The 22,744-nt window shown below is 46.2% G+C and overlaps 1 protein-coding gene across 1 annotated transcript; it reads right to left on the bottom strand.

Annotated features, from left to right (window-relative positions):
* Positions 1–5,952: 5,952 nt before the first annotated feature.
* Positions 5,953–22,657, bottom strand: CENPC (centromere protein C; the record flags this gene model as incomplete). Its single annotated transcript, XM_010161025.1, has 15 exons — positions 5,953–6,022; positions 7,433–7,523; positions 8,010–8,164; positions 8,447–8,542; positions 11,551–11,646; positions 12,464–12,568; positions 13,792–13,860; positions 14,716–14,789; positions 15,942–15,980; positions 16,719–17,547; positions 18,188–18,567; positions 19,998–20,201; positions 21,112–21,331; positions 21,461–21,545; positions 22,560–22,657. Coding segments are annotated over 15 exons (2,611 nt in total), but the record flags the coding sequence as incomplete, so codon positions are not given.
* Positions 22,658–22,744: the final 87 nt, after the last annotated feature.

The raw sequence follows: 22,744 nt of genomic DNA, 5'->3' as shown, positions 1-22,744 counted from the left end.
TGTGAGACGTGTGCTGCCATCAAACAGGCCAAGAGGGTAAAGCCTCTCTGGTACAGGGGGCGATGGCTGAAATATAAGTATGGGGAGGCCTGGCAGGGTGACTACATCACCCTCCCCAAAACCCGCCCGGGCAAGTGCCATGTGCTCACAATGGTGGAAGCAACCACCGGGTGGCTGGAAACATATCCTGTGCCCCATGCCACTGCCCGAAATACTATCCTGGGACTTGAAAAGCAAGTCCTGTGGCGACATGGTACCCCAGAAAGGATTGAATCAGACAATGGGACTCACTTCCAAAACAGCCCAATGCACGTTATGGACATTTCGCTAAGCTGGTCCATAGACTAAGGGTATGAGATCTGCGTGGGATGGGAAGGGGGGAGCTGGTTAATGAGAACGTGTCGAACAGTGTGGGACTTGAGCATGACGTAAGTGGTATGAAATAGGGGGTGGAGAATGTGCTGGTTTGAGTTGGGACAGAGCTAATTTTCCTCACAGTAGCTGGTATGAGGCCGTGTTTTCCATTTGTGCTGAGAATATTGATAACACATTCTGTTGGTTGCCAAGCAATGTTTACAGTAAGCCAAAGACTTGTTCACTTTCGGATACTGCCCCTGTGTTCCCAGCTTCTCCTCTACAAGCAGCCGGAGGAGACACAGCCTGGACAGCCGACCCAAACAGACCAAAGGGACACGTCATGCCATCAGTCATGTGCAGTATCTAAGTTGGGGGGTGGGCTGGGGGTCTCTTGCCCTGGCTCTCGCTGCTTGGGGACTGGCTGAGCATCGGTCAGCGGGTGGCGAGTGGTTGTATCATTTGTTTTATGTTCCATTATTTTCATTATGTATTATTAGCAGTAGTAGTAGTAGTGGTGTTATTTTGATTATATAACATTATTGGTATTATTAGCATTATTAGTATTACTAGTACCATTATTTTATTGCATTGATTTCAATTATTAAATTGTTCTTATCTCAACCCAGGAGTTTCCTTGCCCTTTCCTCTGACTCTCCCCCCATCCCACTGGGACAAAGGGGAGGTGAGCAGTGGCTGGGTGGTACTTGGTTGCTGGGGTTAAACCACAACAGTACCCGTTTAACAATCATCCCAAATAGTCGTCAAGAGCACTGCAACTCTTCAGCTTTCCAGTTCAGAAGTCCTAACCTATGGAGCTGCAAAGAGACGTTCAGAATCTTACTCGGGACACGAATGTGTCTTCCTGTGAACACGTTTAGATTTACATCTCAGCGGATCAGCCAGAGAAAGGAAACACTTGGCTCCTCTCAGCCCCTTGCTTCAATTACTGCCCCTCCCGTGCCCCAAACAAGAGCCTGCTGAAGATGCGCAAAGCACACGCGGTTTTACCACCCCTACGTGGGCACGGGCGTTCCAAGGAAGCAAACCAGAACAGGGGCTTTGTGGGAGGGCAGAAAAGAACGCAGCAGCCCTGCACATGCTCCTTTCAGTGCGCTCGTTCCCTACTGACCTGCAGCCAACCGTTTGGACTGAGGATCGACTACTCTCTTCATCTCAGAACGGGACCACGGGAATCACCTTGCTCGTCACATCCTAAATGAAGGTTGAGAAAGGTTTGGCTTGGAGACCTCTGTGAACATCCACGATGTGTCAGCATATTCTGAAGAGGGAACAGACCAGCCCGGAAAGACCAGGATGGTCAGTCACACCGTTACAGGGCAGGTTCCGTACTTGTCAGTGAGATGCATTATCTGCGGTCAGTCACCACTGACACTAGTCCTGCATCACACAAGACACCACGCACCGGAGTCTGCGCCTCAGCAGAAGCGTAAGAAATGCTCTTCCAGGCTGAAGCACCTTTCTGACTGTTATGAAATGAGGAAACAGCTCTTCAGGTTTCCTGCATGCCCCAAATGTTAATTTAAACCCCCCTGCAGATACCCAGGTCAGCTGCGTACTCGACAAATAGAAATGGTGTATGTGCCCCAACGGCTTGTTTTATTGGCGCTGTTTATTTTTCTGTAAAGACCCAGGTCATATTCATCTATTTTATGTTTACAAAGTTGTACAAATAGGGATGTGCACACGCATCAGACAGTTTTGCAGCCGTTTTTCTACCGCTTGAAACAGCAAAAAAGCTTTGTTCGGTGAATCAGAAACAGCTTTGCAACCAAATGAAACTGCATAAAGATTTTTCAAAAGAACCTACTAACCAGTAAAGTAAATTTATTTCAAAAGGGTGCCAAAGCTTTCAAGAACCTGACGTTTAATTGGGGTGTCCCACTGTCTGTGGGACGCTTAAAATAAGCGTCTGGTCGTTACCACAACACCTGCCACAGATCACACGTACCTGCTGAAATCGGTGATGCTTTCCCGGCCAACCCTCGCAGCTACTGCTGACAGAAAGCAACGAATTAACATACTAAAGCAGCGATACCCTCCAGGAAGAGCATGTGGAGCACACAGGCAACAGAAAAAGCCACGTCTCTGACGACCACGATCCCAACTTCCCAGGTAACACCGGCTAACCGCCTGGTTAGCTGGGCACAAGCCGGCTCAGGTCTCTACGACTGTCAGAGGCGACGCGCTCAAGCGTAAGTAAAAAGTTGCACCATCTCAGCTGAATAAATAAGCTGTTACAGTTGATGAAATAATTTAAAAGCTGGTTTAAAACCTGCAACAGGCTAATAACATTACAGAACCCCCACGAATAAATACTTAAGCTACAGAGCACAACATGCTCTGTACAGGGTATTGCCCTGGCATTTTACCAATCCAAGTAATTTTGCCACGTATCTATTTGAAACCACCACAGCAGCCAGCAGAAGGTGGATTACTCAACAGAGCAGAAAATACGCCGACAAAAAGGATCGCACGTAGGCAAGAGGAGGAATGCTAACTCCTCACGTCTCATGGAAGGCTCTTTTCTTTCTCTGCAATATCCCATTTGGTAAAGGAAAAAATTAGGCCGGCAAAAGTTCCCCACGACTGCTGTGGCCTGTTGGACACAAAAATGTAGGGAGCAGAAGCCAAAGCAACACCAAGTGGAGGTGAAACTTCAGCTGCTGCTGCTGACTACCGACCAATTCCTGTTTCCCACACTGCAGCCGTCGGAGCCCTAGGACTCTGAACGTTCTCCTGGACCCTCTCGGGCTCTATACAGGCGAATGACAGGGAAACAAATTTTTTACAAGTGTCGAGTTGAGGAAAATCATTTAAAGTGCCATCCAGACAAACGGTGAACTGCCCAGCTCGACTCCGGCTGTGCACCGATGCTTTAAAAACCGGCCTTGAGCACGTGGCTGCAACTCATCCACGCACGCGCTGACCGAACGGACCTGGCACGGTTCAGTGCCGAGCCCAAACGTTCATGGCAGCTGCCTTACACGTCCTACACGAACAGAATTCGACTGAGTTCAGCTCCATCTGTAACATACTCCTCTTCGTCCCTTTTAAAGACCAAACCCGGCTGAGTGTAGATGCCAGCCAAGGACAAACTGCTGAGCTTGAAGCCCCATCTAGTGACAAACAGTGGAATTGTTGCTAAACGAAAGCAATGTCCCAGACACCTCACCATCCTCGGCACAATCGATTTTCCTACTTACAAGCATTTTGAGATGCAGTCCAACTATAACATGTTCTCTGCAAACTAGAATGGACGTTTCTCCCAAGAAATCAACGAGCCAGGAAGCAACAAAACCATCCAGCCTAAGAATTACACACTTTCCCAAATCCACCCTATTCTGTTGACACTCCCAGAATCTGGAAAAGGCACACAGGCATTCGTGGCATGCTGACCTCGAACCTGCGCTTGAACATCTGCCTCTTCCCAGCCGGTGTCAGGAAAAAGTCCGCACACACGCTACTTCTTCTTAAGAAACCATCCCAAAGGACATAGTTTTCCTTGTTTATTCACGACCCAAATGAAAATCCACTCAAACCCTCGCTGCCAAGTTGCAGCGGGGGAAGCCACACCAGTGCCCGATACTAGGGCAACGTACCCCTTCTCGCCTGAGCCACCCAACTAGAACGTGTTGCTGGAAAGCAGCAGCCTGCCCTCGCCTCCGTCACAACACACACCCGCGCGATCCTTCAGGGCCGCAAGCTCCGCAGTCCAGAGCTCTTCGCTACGGATCGCCTGCTACCCCAGCTGCGGGCAGGTAACGCAGAAGGAAATCTGCAGCTCTCCTCCTTCTGAACTCCCTGGCTGCTAACGTAGCTGAGAACTGGTCTTCTTCTGACTTTCAGCTGGTACCAGTGAGCTGCTGGGCTCAGAGACCACCACATTCCTGCCCCGGCACGCTGGGAGCACGCTTGGGCGAGGAGCAGAGGAGCTTTGGTCTAATGCTGCCCCTGTGCTGTCTTCCAAGTGGCCCATTTCCAGACCTCTGCAGGCCCGAGGAGCTGAAAGACTTCAGCACTAAACGGTTTAGTGGGTGGGATCCCCTCACGCAGCGGGGATGGCGTGAGTGACCATCTGGTAGCTGGGATGGCTCCAACACAGAGGGGACAAGATTAGAATCTCGCTGACCTTGACCAATCCAAGCCCAAAATTTAGAAAAGCTGCTAACAACACGCTATTATCAGCCTAACTAAATGACTTTTTGATTTTAACCCTTAAACTGCTTACAAAAGTTTAGGCAGGGAAAAAAAGGGAAGGAAAAAAAGGCCTTTCTGTGCAGTCTGAACTTTGACAGAGGCAGAACTAAATGGCAACAGGCACTTTTCTGTGTTTCATCCCCCCAGAGCTGAGCATGACCTGGCCACGAATGCCAAGAGGCCACGGAACTTCTACGACGTATTTCCGCCATCAGGCGATACAGGCACTAATCGCAGGAACGACTGCTCAAAGCAGAATGACACAAATATCATCTCAAATTCCCCAGCCTCAAGGGTCTCACAGCAGCACAGCAATCTCCGCGTCCGAGCCTTGTCAGGACACACACAGCTGGAAGCTTAAGGCAGGCGCTTAAAGCCAACTCATCTTTCCTCCTTTAACATACAGATTCAGCACAAAGATCACGGCCACGGCTGTTTACAAGGTCAATCCTCAACTCCAAGTTTGCGATTCCAATTCGATTTTCCCTATCTCCTCCTCTTCTACATGAGCAGTAACTATGGAAAGAAAGCACCCTACCAGAAGAGCTGGAGTTTATCCTTATCTTTGGCCAGAAGGAACCTCGAAGAGCTTGGGAGACAAACGCTGTGTGTACCATCTGCTGTCTAGACTTGGCTTCTGCAGCATACCGTCTAATTACGCTGTTCCCAAAGGTCCTCATTATCCAGGAACACAGCAAGCAAGACAAAAGGAGATATTAAAGTAATACGCTTGGCAGTGACCTATCGCTGCTACGCAAAATCGAGCTATCCACAACATCCAGAGCTAATCCAGCCACAGCTTCCGTACGACACGGCCGATACGCTCGGACCTAGGAGCTCCCATCTCACAGTCTGAGGCCCTGATGATGCCTCTGCTAGAAACGCCCGACGTGAATGTATTAGACGGAGGCTGGACCCCAGCACAACGGCATTCCAGCAGCCCATCTCCTAGACAACCATGACTGGAATGGGAACAGCATGGGCCTACATTTCAATAGAGATTACCCCAAGCAGTCGGTACTATCAGATGTCAGCTGAAGGCATCACCATCTTCTCAAGCGCTAAGCGTCTTTATCACGAGGCACATAAATACAATTTGGAACAAGAACGTGCTTTACCCACGAGCTTTGTACATGCATCGTTCTGCCTCTGGATGACACAGGACAGTTACTGATGCAGCGTGAGGCCCTTCAGTTTGATAGCAAACTACCGAGGTTCTTTTGGGTTTGTTCTTAGCTCTTCTTAACTCCTCTTCAACTGCTTTGTAACGGTAAGCTGGGCACACTCCAACACTTTTTTTTGTATGTAAAAAGAACTTCAAAACATACAAAAACTTGCAAAGGGTTTCAGCAGACTTTTCTGCAGGAAGTTCTTCACCTGTCTTTGAGTTGCGTGAAGAGAAGAACACTTTCTTGGTTCAACACATTACGTATGTTATATCCATTTCCTACAAATAAAAGCAGACAGAGGTTTCTTTAGAAGCCACCAGCAATTTTCTTAAGTCCTGTCTTCAGTCAAGTCTATTTTTATTGCATTTAACATTTTAAGAGAAGGAATATCATCTCCTAAGCTCAGATGCAACTCTTACAGGCATGTCATTGCATTTCTAAGAGGTAACAAGGAATACACCTCGTGCCTTCTGTTTTAACCTGTAGGAAGAATAAAGTGCATCTTCGTAGAGGAGATTTTGTTACTGAAAAGAATGTAACGGGGTTGAGCTCCCAGGTTTCAAAACCCACAAGAAAACTTTAGGGTGAAAGAATTTAATTTATTCCTCTAGAAAATCTCAATAAAAGCTGCACAGGGAAACTTAGCAGCAGACCTTAGCTTAGGACGTGCACACTAACGTGACAAGAAGTACAGAAACATCTAAAAGGTGCCGAGTGCCGGGAATGAGCAACACCCCAACGTTCCCATACAGCCACACCTGATGGATTACAAAGCGCCACAGCCGCTGCCTTGCCCATCCAGGCCGGCTGGGACAGGCCATCACGAAGCAGGGAAAGGTGGAAAGGAAGCCCAGGTCCTTATGGCCATAGGGAACTCGCACCAGTTTATCTAACCTGCTTTCCCAAAAAGCAAGCTACCAAACGGTCTCTGCAGGCCCCTAAACTTTTAAGATTAAACCAAACACAAAAAAGCTTCAGAGCATGAAGCATTAATTGGACGTCATGGTGAAAGGTTAATGTAAAAACAAGTGGTAGCTTGGCATCTTCCAACCTAGCCTCATCACGAGAAAGCGGTACGAAAGCTCCACAAGCAGCCTGCTTCACTGCCTTTCACTTTCACCTGCCAACTCTCCTGACTCCTGTCCTACCCACTGACGGACAGCTTCCCATATGGAACCCATCCCACTTATCTCAGAAGGGCCAAAGCAGAGGTGTCTCAGCTCCCAGCAACCCACACGAACTTAGAACCCGATCAACAAGACATTCTGCACCTTCCACGTATTGAGGACAAAGCGTAAAACATAGCGAACCGACCCGAATGGATTTTCATAATTTTACACAGAAAAACCAGCAAACAGGTGGTGACCAAAACAGTGCCGTTAATTAACAGTTACGTGATATTAAGCTGTGAAGTTTCCCAACACCACAGCTCAGGACACAACCAGAATACCAAGAGAAATTCACTCTTAACAGTGTCGTCGAGCGCTGAGGCCACCTTGCGCAAACAAGCAGCGTCGGTGCCGCTGCACTCAACTCCAGGTCAGCAACCCACGTGGCGTCAGGTCACGGCCCTTGCTCTATAACCCTGTACGTCACTTGCCCACTCCACCCAAACTCAGCTCCTCCCATCGTTCACGCCAGGTCAGGCTCATCCGTCGCCAACCCAAGGGTTTGACACGTGTACTGACCTGCTGGAACGTAGAAGTAGTCCCCTGCAGTCAGGCAGTACGACGTCTTGTGTAAGGTAACGATAACCGTGCCGCGGGTGATATGGAAAGCCTTAAAGAAAGCCAAAGGGTTCTCGGATCAGCAGCGTTTCTCGGCAAACAAAGCAAGCCCAGAAAGCGCGCTCCCCGTCCGCACGCGCGTCGTGACCGAGGGCACGACCGAACAAGCTGGCGGGCCTGCAATCCCTTTCTCCCACAGGGCTGCAAAATAAGACGCACAACTTAAAAGGGGGGTGGGGGCCCATTTTAGTTATTTGATACGTCTGTCTTGCCTGCAAGATCCCAGCAGGAAGCGCACACGGACGTACAGATTTAGGGGGAAGCAAAGCAGGGCAGTGGGTACCTCTAGCAAGGTTCTTCTGGTTATAACTGATTTCACAACGGGAAGGATTCCTTAATGTTTCCCGCATTTATTTGCATTTTAAGGGGAAAAACCACCCTATACAACACCTGTCAGCTTCCTACGCTACTTCTAACCATCCTGAGATTTTCTGCCTGCACAGTCCTTTCTACAAAAACAAGAAAAAAGCATACTTACTATTGTATCCATGTGCACAAACTGGTGTCCCTTTTCTTTAAATGGTTTCAAAATCAATCTGCCAGTGGCAAAAGCAGAGGTATTCAAATGTTTATATATTTCTATTGAGTCATCTTTGAAGAAGCAGGAGTGCTTGCTTTCCGTGTTAACGCATTCTACAAAGAGAGTCCAGGAGATTAACATTAATGCTAACACATAATTGGTCTCGTTATCGCGCAGTAACTACTAATTACATCACACGTGTTTCAGTGAGACAACAGACTCGCTATTTACCTGAAAAATCAGAACACTCTGTGTCTCCCTCAGAATTCCCTCCAGAAGAGAAACGACTATCCCAACAGCTCGTCTTTGGATGCCCGACGTGGAGTGAACGCTTTGTTTCCTTACCAGTCTACACACGGTTCAGAAAAGCCCGTGGTCACAGCCCCTCAACTCACCCAGAAGGACTTCCTCGTTTGTTACTGGGTCCAGCACAGTGGTTGGCTGCGAAGCATCAGCTAGGGTGTGATCCAGATCTGCAGGTAGCTCACCACCTGAGGGGACAAAATAACCCACACAAAACCCGAAAAGTAAGCAGGCCGCATTTTCAAAACTTTATTAGTTAACCCCAAATTTTCCATGATCTTAGATTTCACGCAGAAGTACTTACATTTGTACGAAGTGACTTAAGCAGATTGAAACCACTATCCGCAAATAAAGGGAAAGGATCCGTAACAACTACTTGAAAACGGAATTTTCACTGAAATTATGTGTATGGAATAGATGAAGAATCCTCCAGGGGAACACCAACTATCTCTCTCTGCTGCTAATGACAGCGTTCACTCCTGAGCACCTGCGCTTTAAGAGGAGGGCTTTTCTAGCAACAGCTGCTGAGAGGATATAAAGCACGTGATGAAGTATGAGGAACAAGTTCCCTCTTTTTACCTACAGATGATGGGCATCAGGAGACTCGAGAGAGAAAGTGTGTGTAAGAGTAAGCACATGTCCAATTTTCCTTCTCTCAAGAACTGCCATTCCAGGAATCGCACCCTCATTTGTAAATCAGAGCACTATTTCTGTAACAAAAAGGATTTTTCCAGAGCAGGAAATAGCCTTCAAGCTGACGACAACCTCACGCTTTCCAAACAGAAAAGAGACGCTGGAGAACGCTCGCGACAGAACAGCTATCCCAACGCTCGCGTGCAGAACTCTCTCCAGCAGGCAAGTTTAGCTCCGCAGAGCACAGGAGATCTCCTCAAATGCCGTCAGAGGATTTGGATGGATGTTAAAGGCAGGCTCTAGCACTGTATAGGCACTCATGGCTGCCCAAACATGCTCACGCCCAGAGAGCAGGGGGTCGGAAGGAAGTGACGGTGTTTGCAACAGCTTTGGTCCAACACAACCATCTCCATGAAAAGCAGCAGCAACAGGTGCAACTCTACACCTGTAACCATAGAATTTTTATTGTATCGATAAAATTTAGGAATTTGTCCTAAAAATTCTACTCAGCTGATGGTCCTTCTATGCATCACTTAAAATTCAAGGATGCTCATCTCTCGGGATGAATGCCCATCAAAGGGGAAATCCATCACTTCGGGAGGACGGCTGGATGCACCCCAAGCAAGTCGTGCCCGGTAGAGAACGAGCAGTCGCTGCAGCTCAGGTTTGTGGGGACTGCAAATGATTTCCACGAAAACACAAACCGTCCTTAGACCAAAGGTTGATCTAGACCAGGTTCCTGTCTCCCATCAACAGTCAAAAGCAGGTACCCCTTTTCCATCCCCAAAAATGCCCTAATAGGGTAACAGCACTTCCACGGAATGCTTCCCGCCTCTGACACGGAGCTCACACGCTTTATTTAGAGCTACTAACAGTAAGTCTTCTGTGAATTTTTCCAGTTCTCACCTCAAATCTACACAGTATTCTGTGTATGGAATTCCTTCCGCGTTTCTGACAAGCTTTCCCTGGACCTGCTCTAGCCCTACTGCTTTCTTCTTGAGGTAAGGAAACAAATTTACATGCAACACTCTAGAAAATCTGACATGGTGGATGAAAAACTGAACATGAGCCGGCCGTGTGCGCTGGCAGCCCAGAAGGCCAACCGTATCCTGGGCTGGATCAGGAGAAGTGTGGGCAGCAGGGTGAGGGAGGGGATTCTGCCCCTGTACTCTGCTCTGGTGAGACCCCCCTGGAGTGCTGCGTCCAGCTGTGGAGCCCTCAATATCAGAAGGATATAGACCACTTGGAGCGAGTCCAGAGGAGGCCCCGTTGATGCTCAGAGGGCTGGAGCACCTCTGCTATGGGGACAGGCTGAGAGAGTTGGGCTTGTTCAGCCTGGAGAAGAGAAGGCTCTGGGGAGACCTTATTGCAGCCTTCCAGTACCTGAAGGGGCTACAAGGAAGCTGGGGGGGACTTTTTACAAGGGCCTGTAGTGACAGGACAAGGGGTAACGGGTTTAAATTGAAAGTGGGGAGGTTCAGATTGGATATCAGGAAGAAATTCTTCCCAGAGAGGGTGGGGAGGCACAGGAACAGGTTGCCCAGAGAAGCTGTGGATGCCCCATCCCTGGGAGTGTCCAAGGCCAGGCTGGATGAGGCTTGGAGCAACCTGGTCTAGTGGAAGGTGTCCCTGCTCATGGCAGGGGGGTTGGAACTAGATGATCTTTAAGGTCCCTTCCAACCCAAACTGTGCTGTGATTCTACAAAATTTGTACCAACATCGACCGTTTTCTTCCTTATTGCTTGAAATGATTACTTCAGCCCTGATTCCAGAACTGTGTCGGGACCACATGGCATTTTCCATGTTTATTAACATTTGGGTTTTTTTGTCCTGTAACTTCACACAGGAATGTTTTCATCTCAAACAAAAGCTCTAGACAGGCCCCATAAAGGAAAGTTGTTTAGCCTCAAAACATCTTCCCCGGAGAGCACAGCAAAAATAATTTGGCTTCTGGACTTCAACTCTAGCTTGCTGTTCTGAGCTCTACCTACAAATCTATTGTCTACTGGCCATAAGGGCCCCAGCAACAGAGATTTATTGCCCATTTTTAACCATTTTATGGACTGTTCTTAAAGCTCTCTCTTTACACCCCTCGTTATGTTTCTCTATTTAACCTACAACAGCTTCAAATTCCGCTGACGCCACATGGTGCCTTTTTGGATGTGGTGTGACAGGCGTCAGCAGAACGACCCGATTTATACCGTAACTGTGCATTACCAAACTAAACACATTAGTGATGCACAGCACCATTAATCACCGGGCTGAACAAGGACTGCAGTGGAGCCTATTTCCTTCTGCTTTAAGTGCAGCACGACACTGCTGGACACGTCCTGCATCTCGGCCTTTCTAATGCTGAGAGTTCATGTTCTTGCAGTCAGACTATACAGCCTTGCTACAGGTACAAAAACAGGATTTTCCACACCAGATCACATTAACACATTACATTATAAAATTATTTTCACTCGGAAAGGGAATCAAGGAGAAAAATCTTACAGCAACAGAGTATTTGATCACAGATTCTTTTTTAAGTATCAAAAGGAAAAAAAAAAAAGCGTGTTCATACTTATGTCATCTTTCTGCTTGTGAACATCCTTCCTCTGTCTAATTTTCCTGTGAGGTTGTGGTTTCGGACTCAATATTCCACTAATCATAAGCCCTCCTGAAATACAGAAAGTTAAACAAGGTTCACTAACTCACCATCATGTTACAAGAAGGCAGACTTGCACAACCAGCACGCACGTCAGCTGAGAACATAATTCCTTAATGCCGAAATTCTGAAATGGCTTTAGAAAGCCAGAACAAACCAAAAAGCTTTTCAACAGCCAGCATTTTGGCGTGCAATGCAACCGAAGACTTCCTGAGAAGAATCCCATCATATTTCAGCCAAAGAACACTCCAGAAAGCCGTGACACCAGCATCAGCTTTTAAGATAAAAATATCAATTGCAGGGACACAAAGAAATTGTATTTTCAAGCAGACTAATTAATTACAAAAGGACCAAATTAGGCTGAGTTTCAGAAAAAAATCCCTGAGAACAAGAGATACTCTATCACTTAGGGAATTTCACACCAAGACTGGATAAAACATTAGAGCATTTGCTGTGGAGAACAATCCCCACAAAGAGAAACGCTTCAACGAACAAAGATGCAGCAAATTTTCACTTTTTCCAGTATTATACCGAAACTTTGATGTAATCAACCTACCAGTAGCGAGAAACTATCGTGTTCTTCCCTAAAGAGCTAGGGCCAGGCTACTTAACATGTTCTGCTGACAGTATTCCTAGCTGACACAGGAGTATCGGGAGAGGAAAAGACTATGCAGAGAGATAATTAAATAGCTGGAGACAATTAATAATCTACTTTTTAAAACAATTACCAAACAGCAAGCTTCTCAAAGCTTTCATGGCACAAGATCAAGACAGATTTCTCTTTACTGCCTTATCAGGAGAAAGGAAATAAATACTTTGGAACTAATACCTGAAGGCCTCATCGTATAGTTTACCCGCTCGCCTCGCCAATACTCCAGAGGTCTTAGTCGTATCCTTTTTGTCCGACGAACATTGGGCGTGTTGGAGGGCATTACTAATTGAAAGGATGAAATTGTTCCCGTTAAGTATGAAAGGAGAATTCAGAAATGGAAAACATCAAATATTCCTTCCTGTTCTTCCATATCTGGGGGTGAGTGTTTCCCAGATGATATTCGTATCGCATTGCTATCATGACAGGAAGAGGGAATCAAGCATTGCCAAAAGTTGTTTTCTGCATACATCAGTACTTCACTCTCCTTTTGCTTAAACAGTCACCATCCTGGCTTTGCATTACATTCCACTCTACGTACGCCAGTGAATCGCTGCGATACGGACATCAGGGGCTCAAGCACCAGGAGCAGCAAACATGCTACAAGTGTGAAGACAAAGCTCTCGGCACAGACGAAGATCCCTGCCGAAATCTGAGGGATTTCATCAGCAACAGCGAAAAGGCGCTGCCTGGGATAGGGCAAGAGGAGTAACACTGACTGTGTAAGCAGCCCCTCTTCCACATTCTTAAACCCCATCTCCAAGGTCCAGAAAAGCAGCACTTGTGCCAACAGAAACCCCACACACTTCCAAGACTTCCCAGATATGTATCTTCAGACTTACTTATTACATAGTCTCAACTTCCCATTTTTCTAAGTTGCCAGATAGGAATAGAGTAAGTTTCGATATTTTAGTGTTTATAAGAAAGAAGAATAAAAGCCCCTTAAGAGTTGAGAGCAAATCATTCAAGAACATTTAAATGCTAAAAATAAAAATGGTAAATAAAACCTTGCTGAAATAGTTTTTCACGGTTGACAACAAGTGTTGTCCCTAAAACCATAACGAGGAGAATAAAACCCAACAAACCCAGACTGGTACGGGACCACAGTCGCCCGCAGGCCCGTTGCTCTGTCCCACCCAGACTCAGAGCACCACCCGAGGCAGGCTACCTGCACCCCCACCTGCACTGCGCAGCACTAACTCACACCCCCACTGGACTGTAAGCAGCGTCTTCACTCAATATTAAATGAAAAATGGAAAGGTGACAGTTACAAACATAATTGTTGAATACAGTAATAAAAAAAGAAACAGCAGAAGTTTTTAAAAGTAACTTAAACCTCAGAGCCAGGTTATGGTACCCCGAAGAGCCAACAAGCCTTTTCTGTAAATACTTACTAACACATGAACCCATTTCCAGGTGTTTTCCTGTGTCTCTTTCAAAGCTAACATCAAGCTGGAAATGTATTTGCACTTATGCACTTACATCGAGTTATTTTAAAACAATCTTACCTATTTTATGCCTTGCGACGTCGTCTGACAACAGGTCTCTCATTTGGAAGTACGAGTCTTCAGAAGTACCTGAAAATACATTCCAAAACCCACCATTATAGGCATTTACTGTGCCTGACTTTTATTTAACGTACCCACTAGGGCAGCACAAGCAGAAGTCCCAACTGCAGTGTCCCCACTAACATTTCTTTCCTTAAACATATACTGTTTACCTACTTCAGATTTCATGAATCTAATTAGTTTTCGAAAAATGTAAGCTTGAAAATTACATGAAAATTACACATTGATGTAAATATTCCTCAGACCCATCCCTCTGAAAAAACTAAGATTGCCAAATTACAGCTACACCTGTAATTTTGCTCAAAGTGCAAGGTCATTCAGCTTTACACCACTCAGCCTAACTTCAGACCACACACAACCAGGTCTCTGAAGAAAGCATCCCATGAACTAACAACATTCACAACCGGCTCTAAAACACTGATGAAAAGACTTCCTGTTCCTGGGGCTCAAACTCACATGTGTACCTTGTGTAGGGACACCTAAAACCAAAATAGCCTTAGGTGAAGAAGACACGCTCCCGTAAGGCTGTACGGGACGGGTGAGGTGATTGTACGTGGGACCATCGCATGACAACGCACCAAACTGGTACAAACTGAGGCTAAAAAAACTTGTTCCAAGTATTCTGGAAGGGTAACTTCATCCCTGGAGGATGCCAAAGCCACGTAGTGCTTGTCTTTTCAAAGCTAACCCAACGTAAAGCTGGCAGAGTCTATCAGGTACTCGGGCAGAAATGTGACCACAGCCAATAAATCTGCATTTCTTACTCTGGACAAGCAGAACACAACAGAAATCCCTGTACCAGCAGTTACAGCTTGTAAGGAGCTTACACATAAAATATAAGAAAAGATCAACTCAAAACATTACCTGAAGATGTATTATCCTGTTCACCAGACTTCCTTCTGGAAGCAGATCTATCACAATGCTCCAGAACAGGCCCACTTCAAGGGAGAGAAAGAAAGTGCACCTGCTTGAATGTGTTAAATGTCAAAGGAACATCACAGTACTACCAAGAATAGCAAATACAAGGCTTTTTTCTGATTATGTGGGGTAGGTTTGGGTTCTTTCCCTTCTAAACATCTGTCTGTACCGATCAGACACCGAAGCAAATGACGGCTGGTCAGGAGTCACAGGCCTGACAGTCATCAGCTCCTCTCCTCAGTCACCAGGCAGACAAACCAGCGCCCACATCTCCTCCCCACACAGGCTTCCTAAACATCTAACTTCCTTTCCTTCCTTCCTCCCTTCCAGAACAGACCTCCTCCTCTGTAGCGTCACCTTTCAAACAACTTCCACAGCTTCTGATTCTAGGAGTGCTTTAAAGACATGTTTTGCACAGGGTACGGAAAGGACAGTAAAACAGTTTATAACTGTGATGTGTAACAGGTATTACTGTGGCACAATCTGCCCCATAACAGGACAATAATTAACATTTATGTAACTCCACCAGAGATTCTCTAGCACTCACACCTGGAATTCTCTCCCAGCTTTAGCATTAGCTCCCCAGCCCCCACTCCGTCCCCCACCCGCTGCTTTACATGACCCCCCTGACCTCCCCAAGAGGCATTTCAAGGCTAGAGTAGCAAACCTGCGCTATAAACGTGTGCAATTCAGCCTGCGGTAGGCTCTTATCATCAAAAAATCAAGCTTTCAGTAGAATTACGATGTAAGAATGTAATAAATTGACAGAGTGCCGCTCCTGTTTGCTTTGCTGTGCAGCTCCCGTCCCAGGCAGGAGAAGATACACAGGTCCATATCCTACTTCACAGCAACTCTATGAGTACAGCTGTTACTAGTTCCAGGAGCACTGGTATTCCTCTTCAAAAATCACACACTAATGTGGAAGCAAACCTCAAAGGAAAAAAGCCCCAAAGGCAAGAAGATTACTACAACCCCTTGCTCATGACAGGAAAAAGAATGCTATTAGCTCATTAACCGTATTAACGTGGTATTTAAAGACCTCAGGCATGAAGCACTATCCCTTTTCTACTAGGTCCTTCGCCAGCAGAATGCAGTAGTGTTGCCCAAGAGCTGCTCTCAGTGGGGCAGAAGTGGGGTTAAATGCAGGTTGTACAGACAACTCAGGAAATTACCTTTCATGACTCACACGCTTCTCAGCGGCAAAGGAATCTCTAGAAGAGACAAAATTCTTATTATGTCTACTGTTGAGTCAATTTTACTTACTGAAAGGAACATGTAGGTGAGTAATTTTACATAATAAATAGAAAACAGCAATGCAAATAACACCAATTAAAAACTCAGACGGGTAAAAGAAACCTCCTCTTTTGACTACCAATCATCAGTAAAGTTACTTCCACAAAAATAAAAACAGCTGAAGGATCACACTGTGGATTTTCCCAATTTATAAACAAAGTAACAAACCTGGCAGCAGATTCTGTGTCACATCTTTTTTTGTTGCTTTTAAACCAGATCTGCTACTGGTTGGGCTTGTTCAGCCTGGAGAAGGGAAGGCTCCAGGGAGACCTTATTGCACCTTCCAGTGCCTGAAGGGGCTACAAGGAAGCTGGGGGGGACTTTTTACAAGGGCCGGTAGTGACAGGACAAGGGGTAACAGGTTTAAATTGAAAGTGGGGAGGTTTAGATTAGATATCAGGAAGAAGTGCTTCCCGGAGAGGGTGGGAGCACTGGGACAGGTTGCCCAGAGAAGCTGTGGATGCCCCATCCCTGGAAGTATCCAAGGCCAGGCTGGATGAGGCTTGGAGCAACCTGGTCTAGTGGAAGGTGTCCCTGCCCATGGCAGGGGGGGTGGAACTGGATGATCTTTAAAGGGCCTTTCCAACCCAAACCATTCCATGAAGATGTGTTAAATTACCTACCAAGTTACATACGGAATTATATAAAAAGCTTACTGTGGCCCACGTTCCGCGTTGCATTTTCTTTTCTTGGTTGCTGTTTTCACTTCTGATAACTTCTGTTTCTTTCTTGCCGTGCCTTGTGCAGAAGGGCTGTCAGAATCAGACTCAGTGTCCTCAGGGTTTGAGCAAATGCGATGAACCTTTTTGGGTGCCTTCCCTGAAAACTTGGCTGCCAAGTGTTTCTTTTTGGAACCCTTCACGCTGCCGGCGAGATGCTGTAGGGCTTTTACAGGAGTTTTGTTTTGTGCACCACCACGTGACTCCAGTGTGTGCGATACGGGGGTTTTCTTAGGCTTTTCAGACTTAGCCAACTTCTGAACCACCGAAGTCCCTAATTTCTGATGCAGAGGCGAGGAAAACACTTCATTGGATTCTACAGGCTCTCTTCCAAGTTCTTCTTCACCAGGTTCGCTGTCAGAACTCTCCACTCTTCGTAACTGAGGCTTTTTAGTACTACTTTTCTGGGCAGACTTCTTAAGCTTCTTCCTCGGACTCTCCGCCAGTCTTTTGGGTACCGTATCTTTCAGACCTTTCTGCTTAGGACTTTGTTTCTTGTGCCCTAAATTCTGAGAAGCTCTTGAAGCCGACTGCAGATACCTGGGACTCTTTTTCAGAGAGACAGTCTGCTGTTGCCGACGCCCAGCCGAGGGCACAGGCACATCCTCTCTTGGCGTCACGCTCGTTTTACATTGTTCTGCATCGGGTGCTTCTGTTTCCGACCCAGACCACACCAACATCAGCTTTTCAGCTTCTCGGTGCCAGGACGCATCCTTTTTCTGGGCTGGAGAGCCTTGCCTGAGCACATCCTTTTTAGTCTTTTTTCCTATGAATACACAAAACTCTGAAACGTTAATATCTTTTCCCATTAAACCTGAAGGATAAATATTGACATGTGAGTGCATAAAAGCGAACCAAAGAATCAAAAAACCCCCGAAGTATCACAAACCCAGATTTCCCCGATGGTTAAAAGGCTTTCTCTGAACTATAGTGTATGGGGGGGGGGGAAATCAACACAGCATTTTTGGTGTACTTCCAGTATTTCCTAGCGGAAAAACAGGACAGAAACATTAAAATCATTCTGCTTTCCAGTTTTCAGTGTCTCTTACTACTAACTCTCCTCAAATAATTCCTTAGAAGGGATCCCCTCCGGTTCAAGGCACGTCTCCTAACCCCCGTTTCATGGAGAGGAGCAAAAGCTTGCGGGTACCTGCCTTCTTTGCCTGCTCCTAAGAAAAGGCAACACTGCTAATGGTTTTTAATGCCCTAACAGGAAGGGCAGGGGGAAGGGAAAAAATTAAGCAAAGACACTCTCTCACTGCCTTATATACACCCAAACCTACCTGTGCCACTGAAATGTCAATTAGGAATCCATAAATCTCTCATCTACTTTATCCTGATTTCCCAAACAACCACCACAAAGCCAGTGACAGGACGTGGAAGGAGAATTCTGTTAAATAACTTACCCGTGTGAGTCCTGGTTTGCCTTTGAGATTTAAGGACCTTCCCTTTACCGTTAGAGACTGGATCTGATTCTGATGTTCCTTTGAAGTCCAGTACTCTGACATCCAAATCATCCATTTTCTGTTCAATAAGTGCTTCAACCTGTGCTTTTCTGTTCTTGCCTTTCTTACTCCCTGTTGTCTTCTTTTCAGAGGGCTGCGGTTTAGAAACAGGAGTTGCAGAGCCATCTTTCTTTGAGTTTTTGTTCTTACGGGGTATTGAAAACCAAGCATTAAAACATGCATCATCTGGTTCATCAAACGAAAATTCACATTCACTTTCTACTTCTTTATCTTGATCTTTCACAGGAAGAGGTGACGGCGGCGATAGTGTGAATGAATACCTAAAGAGAAGGGCAAAGGCATGTCATCTGGGGGGAAAAGAGTTGACTTTGGATCTTGCGATCCTAGTGGTGACTCTACAACACCTAAACACGCTACACATGTTCCTCGGAAGGATTATTGTGAAGTTCATCATTCAGTGCCCTTAAGTGTCCAAAAAGAGCACAAGGCCTGCTTCTCCCTGCTTTGGCCCCGTGCTTACATCTCATTATTTCTCAAGTGCTGGACAGACAACTTCCGATCTACCCACCCAGATCCGCACTAGCCCTGGAAAAGGCTAATCACTGCTAACTGCAGAATCACGTAAGGTTTTCACCAACCCTCCAACCGTATCCTGGGCTGGATCAGAAGTGTGGCCAGCACATTGAGGGAGGGGATTCTCCCCCTCTGCTCTGCTCTGGTGAGACCCCACCTGGAGTGCTCTGTCCAGCTGTGGAGCCCTCAACATCAGAAGGATATAGACCAGTTGGAGCGAGTCCAGAGGAGGCCACGAAGATGATCAGAGGGCTGGAGCCCCTCTGCCATGGGGACAGGCTGGGAGAGTCGGGCTTGTTCAGCCTGGAGAAGAAAAGGCTCCGGGGAGACCTTATTGCACCTTCCAGTGCCTGAAGGGGCTACAAGGAAGCTGGGGGGGGACTTTTTACAAGGGTCTGTAGTGACAGGACAAGGGGTAACGGGTTTAAATTGAAAGTGGGGAGGTTTAGATTGGATATCACGAAGAAGTTCTTCACAGAAAGGGTGGTGAGGCACTGGGACAGGTTGCCCAGAGAAGCTGTGGATGCCCCATCCCTGGAAGTGTCCAAGGCCAGGCTGGATGAGGCTTGGAGCAACCTGGGCTATGGAAGGTGTCCCTGCCCATGGCAGGGGGGTGGGAACTGGATGGTCTTTAAGGTCCCTTCCAACCCAAACCATTCTGGGATTCTACGATTCTCCCTATCACCACATCTCAGGCTCCATCTGAAACCCCATTCAGCAGCTACATACCATCGTACTGGCAGACAAAAGCAACAGCACAAAACTTTGAAACAACCCTTCCAAGCAGCATTGCTCGGTAATGCTGGACTATCCCCCAAACATAGAATCATAGAATCACTGGGTTGGAAAAGACCTTAGAGATCATCCAGTCCAACCGTATCTGTCCACCACTAAACCGTATCTCTCAGCACCTCATCCACCCGTCTCTTAAACACATCCAGGGATGGTGACTCCACCACCTCCCTGGGCAGCCTGTTCCAGTGCGTGATAACCCCTGGTTGCTCCAGTCCTTAGGACTGGGTTATTTTACCAAGAAATATGTTCCACATTAGGCCACAAAACAAACCTTTTTCTAGTAATGCTGGACTATCCCCCAAACATGGAGGATGTTGCTCCAGTCCTCAGGACTAGGTTATTTTACCAACAAATATGTTCCACATTAGGCCACAAAACAAACCTTTTTCTAAGCATTCCTGTCGTTACAGCTTCCAGGATGACAGAAGAGGCAGCCTTCTCTTTCCTTACGGAAGACGTAGCAGTACCTTCTGTTCCTTGCAGAACAACCTGCTCATCTCTCCCACCCTGAGGTCCTTCCAAATTTTCAACTTCCACGTGGCTCTTCGCTGCACCAGGAGGACTATTTTGGTCATCAGAATGCAATCTGTGTATGAGAAACAGCATTCAAATAAGACGCTCTACATCCTGAGTGCACATTCAAGCATCATGTGGACGGACAGATGTGTTCATTTTCTCCTGCTGACAGCACCTCACAAGTGAGCTTGATCTGGTAATTTGCTGGAACGCAGGTTAGCGGGACTGCTTCCCAGCACAGGGGCAGGTGTCCAAACAAATGAGGCAACATGGGATCAGCTTCTGACTCTTGATTACAGCAAGGGCAGCTCAGCAAGAGAAATGTCTCATTTTTGGACATGTGCTTCAGAAACTGTCAGGTTTCCTAGACCCTAGCTGCAATGTCTTCCCAGTCTCCCTCCATCAATGGGAGTCACCCAGATCAGTGCCCTTCCCTCCCCATGATCTCTCTGGAGGATCAGTCCTCCAGGAAAGCTGAACTGTGGCTGGGACCACTGACCACTCTTGCAGCTGGGCTTCAGAATTCCCAAAGAGGAGATAATGATCACAACTGAAGTCGTTCTGCTTTGTAGAAAACATCTGTGTATTCAGAGCAAGAGGAACAGTGACTGCTCCTCTCTGCTTTAACAAAGGTTTTGTTAACTTCAGGTCAACACTGTCAACAGGACTCACTGAAAAAGTCTAGACTAGGTAAGCATCTGATAATCTGGGGCAACTCCCTGCAAAAAAGGAGCTCAAATCTATTCTGACAGGCTTCCCGAGTACTGCACTGTAGGGAATTAACCCTTATCACCAGAACATTTAATACAAAACAATTCTGCCCTTTCTAAACCCAGATATGGAAATTTTCTAAAAAGCTTGGAATTCGTTTCTACAAGTTCACAGTCCAAACTCAAAAATGGCTGAAACCACCATGTTAATTTACACTCAGGAAGGGGGACAGGGGACACGACATCACCACCACGTTCAGCTTTACTTACGTATGTACAGGAGATCCTTTCGGTTTTTCCACAAGAAGAGGTGATCCGACAGCCCCGTGATCATCCTCCGTGTCCGAAGACTCGGCCAGGCTTCTGCACAGTGCTTCAGCATCTTCTGCTATATTATTTGTTTCTCTTTTGGACACAGGAGATGTTGGTTTTTTAGAATCAGCTAAGTCACCATGTACTGCAGGCCTCAGGGGTGATTCATATGGCCATCCTGACAAATATAGAGAACAGGCTTAACTCTTGTCCTCAAAACCTTACAAAAGCCTAAGAAATAGTTACATCCTCCCTCCCCTCACCCCCAAAAAAAAAGAAATCTTAACTCAATAATAGTGCTACGAACCTCTGCTGCTGACTGGTGTTGGTGGTGCTGCAGACAGGGACTCTGCAGAACTACAGGCTCTTTTCACAGAGTTAGTTAACCCTGCCTTCGGCTGTCACAGGCGTTAACGAATAACAAGACAAAGTAAAATATTTGATAAAGCAACTGCATTTTGAAAGGAATATACATTTCTACACAACACGATACCATTTCCTCCCCTTAATTCTTACTCTTCTGAAGCACAGTTCTAGTACAACTAAACACTTCTGTTTTCTACCACATTTCTAAAACTCTGTGTAAATTACAAACAACTGGTAAAACAACGTGTACAGTAAAAATCCATTTGCAGCTTTCAAGAGACATCCTGCTAGTCCACAGGAAAGCTATTTACTCTTTATATTAGAATGAATTGATTTGAACAGTTTAATGCACCTTTATTAGGTCAGTCTAAGGCTTTTGCAAGAATTACTGAGATTAAATATCAGACTAAAGTAAGCAAACGCCGTTATACAGGATGCCTGTTCTCAACACTGCCATTAATAGAATATCCTATTTTTACCAAAAACTACTAGAAACAAAGTATTTGAACCAAGTATAGAAACTAGATTACTGGCATCATTCTCTCAGAGTGTTAACAAGTCCTTCAACTTGTATCCACTCTTCAACAAAGTTACAGATACACAAAGTTCCCCTGGCAGTAACTGATCAGGCATCTACAAGCTGCTCTTGTACAAGAATCATCCCTCAACGTCACTGTCCATCGGATGACCAAGAACTGTGCCCATGCCTCCAGCAAAGTGACGGAAACCAGCCCCAACGGAGCCCACACCCAGCGTGCTTCAACCTGAGACCATGAGAAATTTAATATCCTGGACAAAAAGCTGAAAAAGCTTTCATTAGCAAACGACCCCAGAAAATAAGCTATTGAATAAGTCTAGTTACAGAATATTTGCTACTAGAGCACAATAAACTAAGGAAAAACCATTACCAACTACTACAGGTGGTCACAGCCTATCTACTAACACAAGGCACTTATGGAGCTTATTTATTCAACACTCGCAGGATTAAGCCCTACAGAGCTGAACTCATACCCAGCGTGACACTGCCCTAACTAACTCACCCTTTGGCTCTGTCCTGAAGTCCTCTTCTTGTTTCTGACAACAGGACTTGAGTAACAGGTTGCACTCGGAGAGCTTATTGTAAGATCGCTGCCACAACCTATAAAGAAAAAACTGTAAGTAAGAGATTCTTGGAATTGTCCAGGTTTCAGTTATTTTAACAAGTTGCTAGGGCTTGTTAAGGTCA

This window comes from Eurypyga helias, unplaced genomic scaffold (genome assembly GCF_000690775.1).
Source record: "Eurypyga helias isolate BGI_N326 unplaced genomic scaffold, ASM69077v1 scaffold2951, whole genome shotgun sequence".
NCBI lineage: Eukaryota > Metazoa > Chordata > Aves > Eurypygiformes > Eurypygidae > Eurypyga > Eurypyga helias.
The sequence above is the reverse complement of the archived record's forward strand: the minus strand, read 5'-3'. Positions and strand labels throughout refer to the sequence as shown.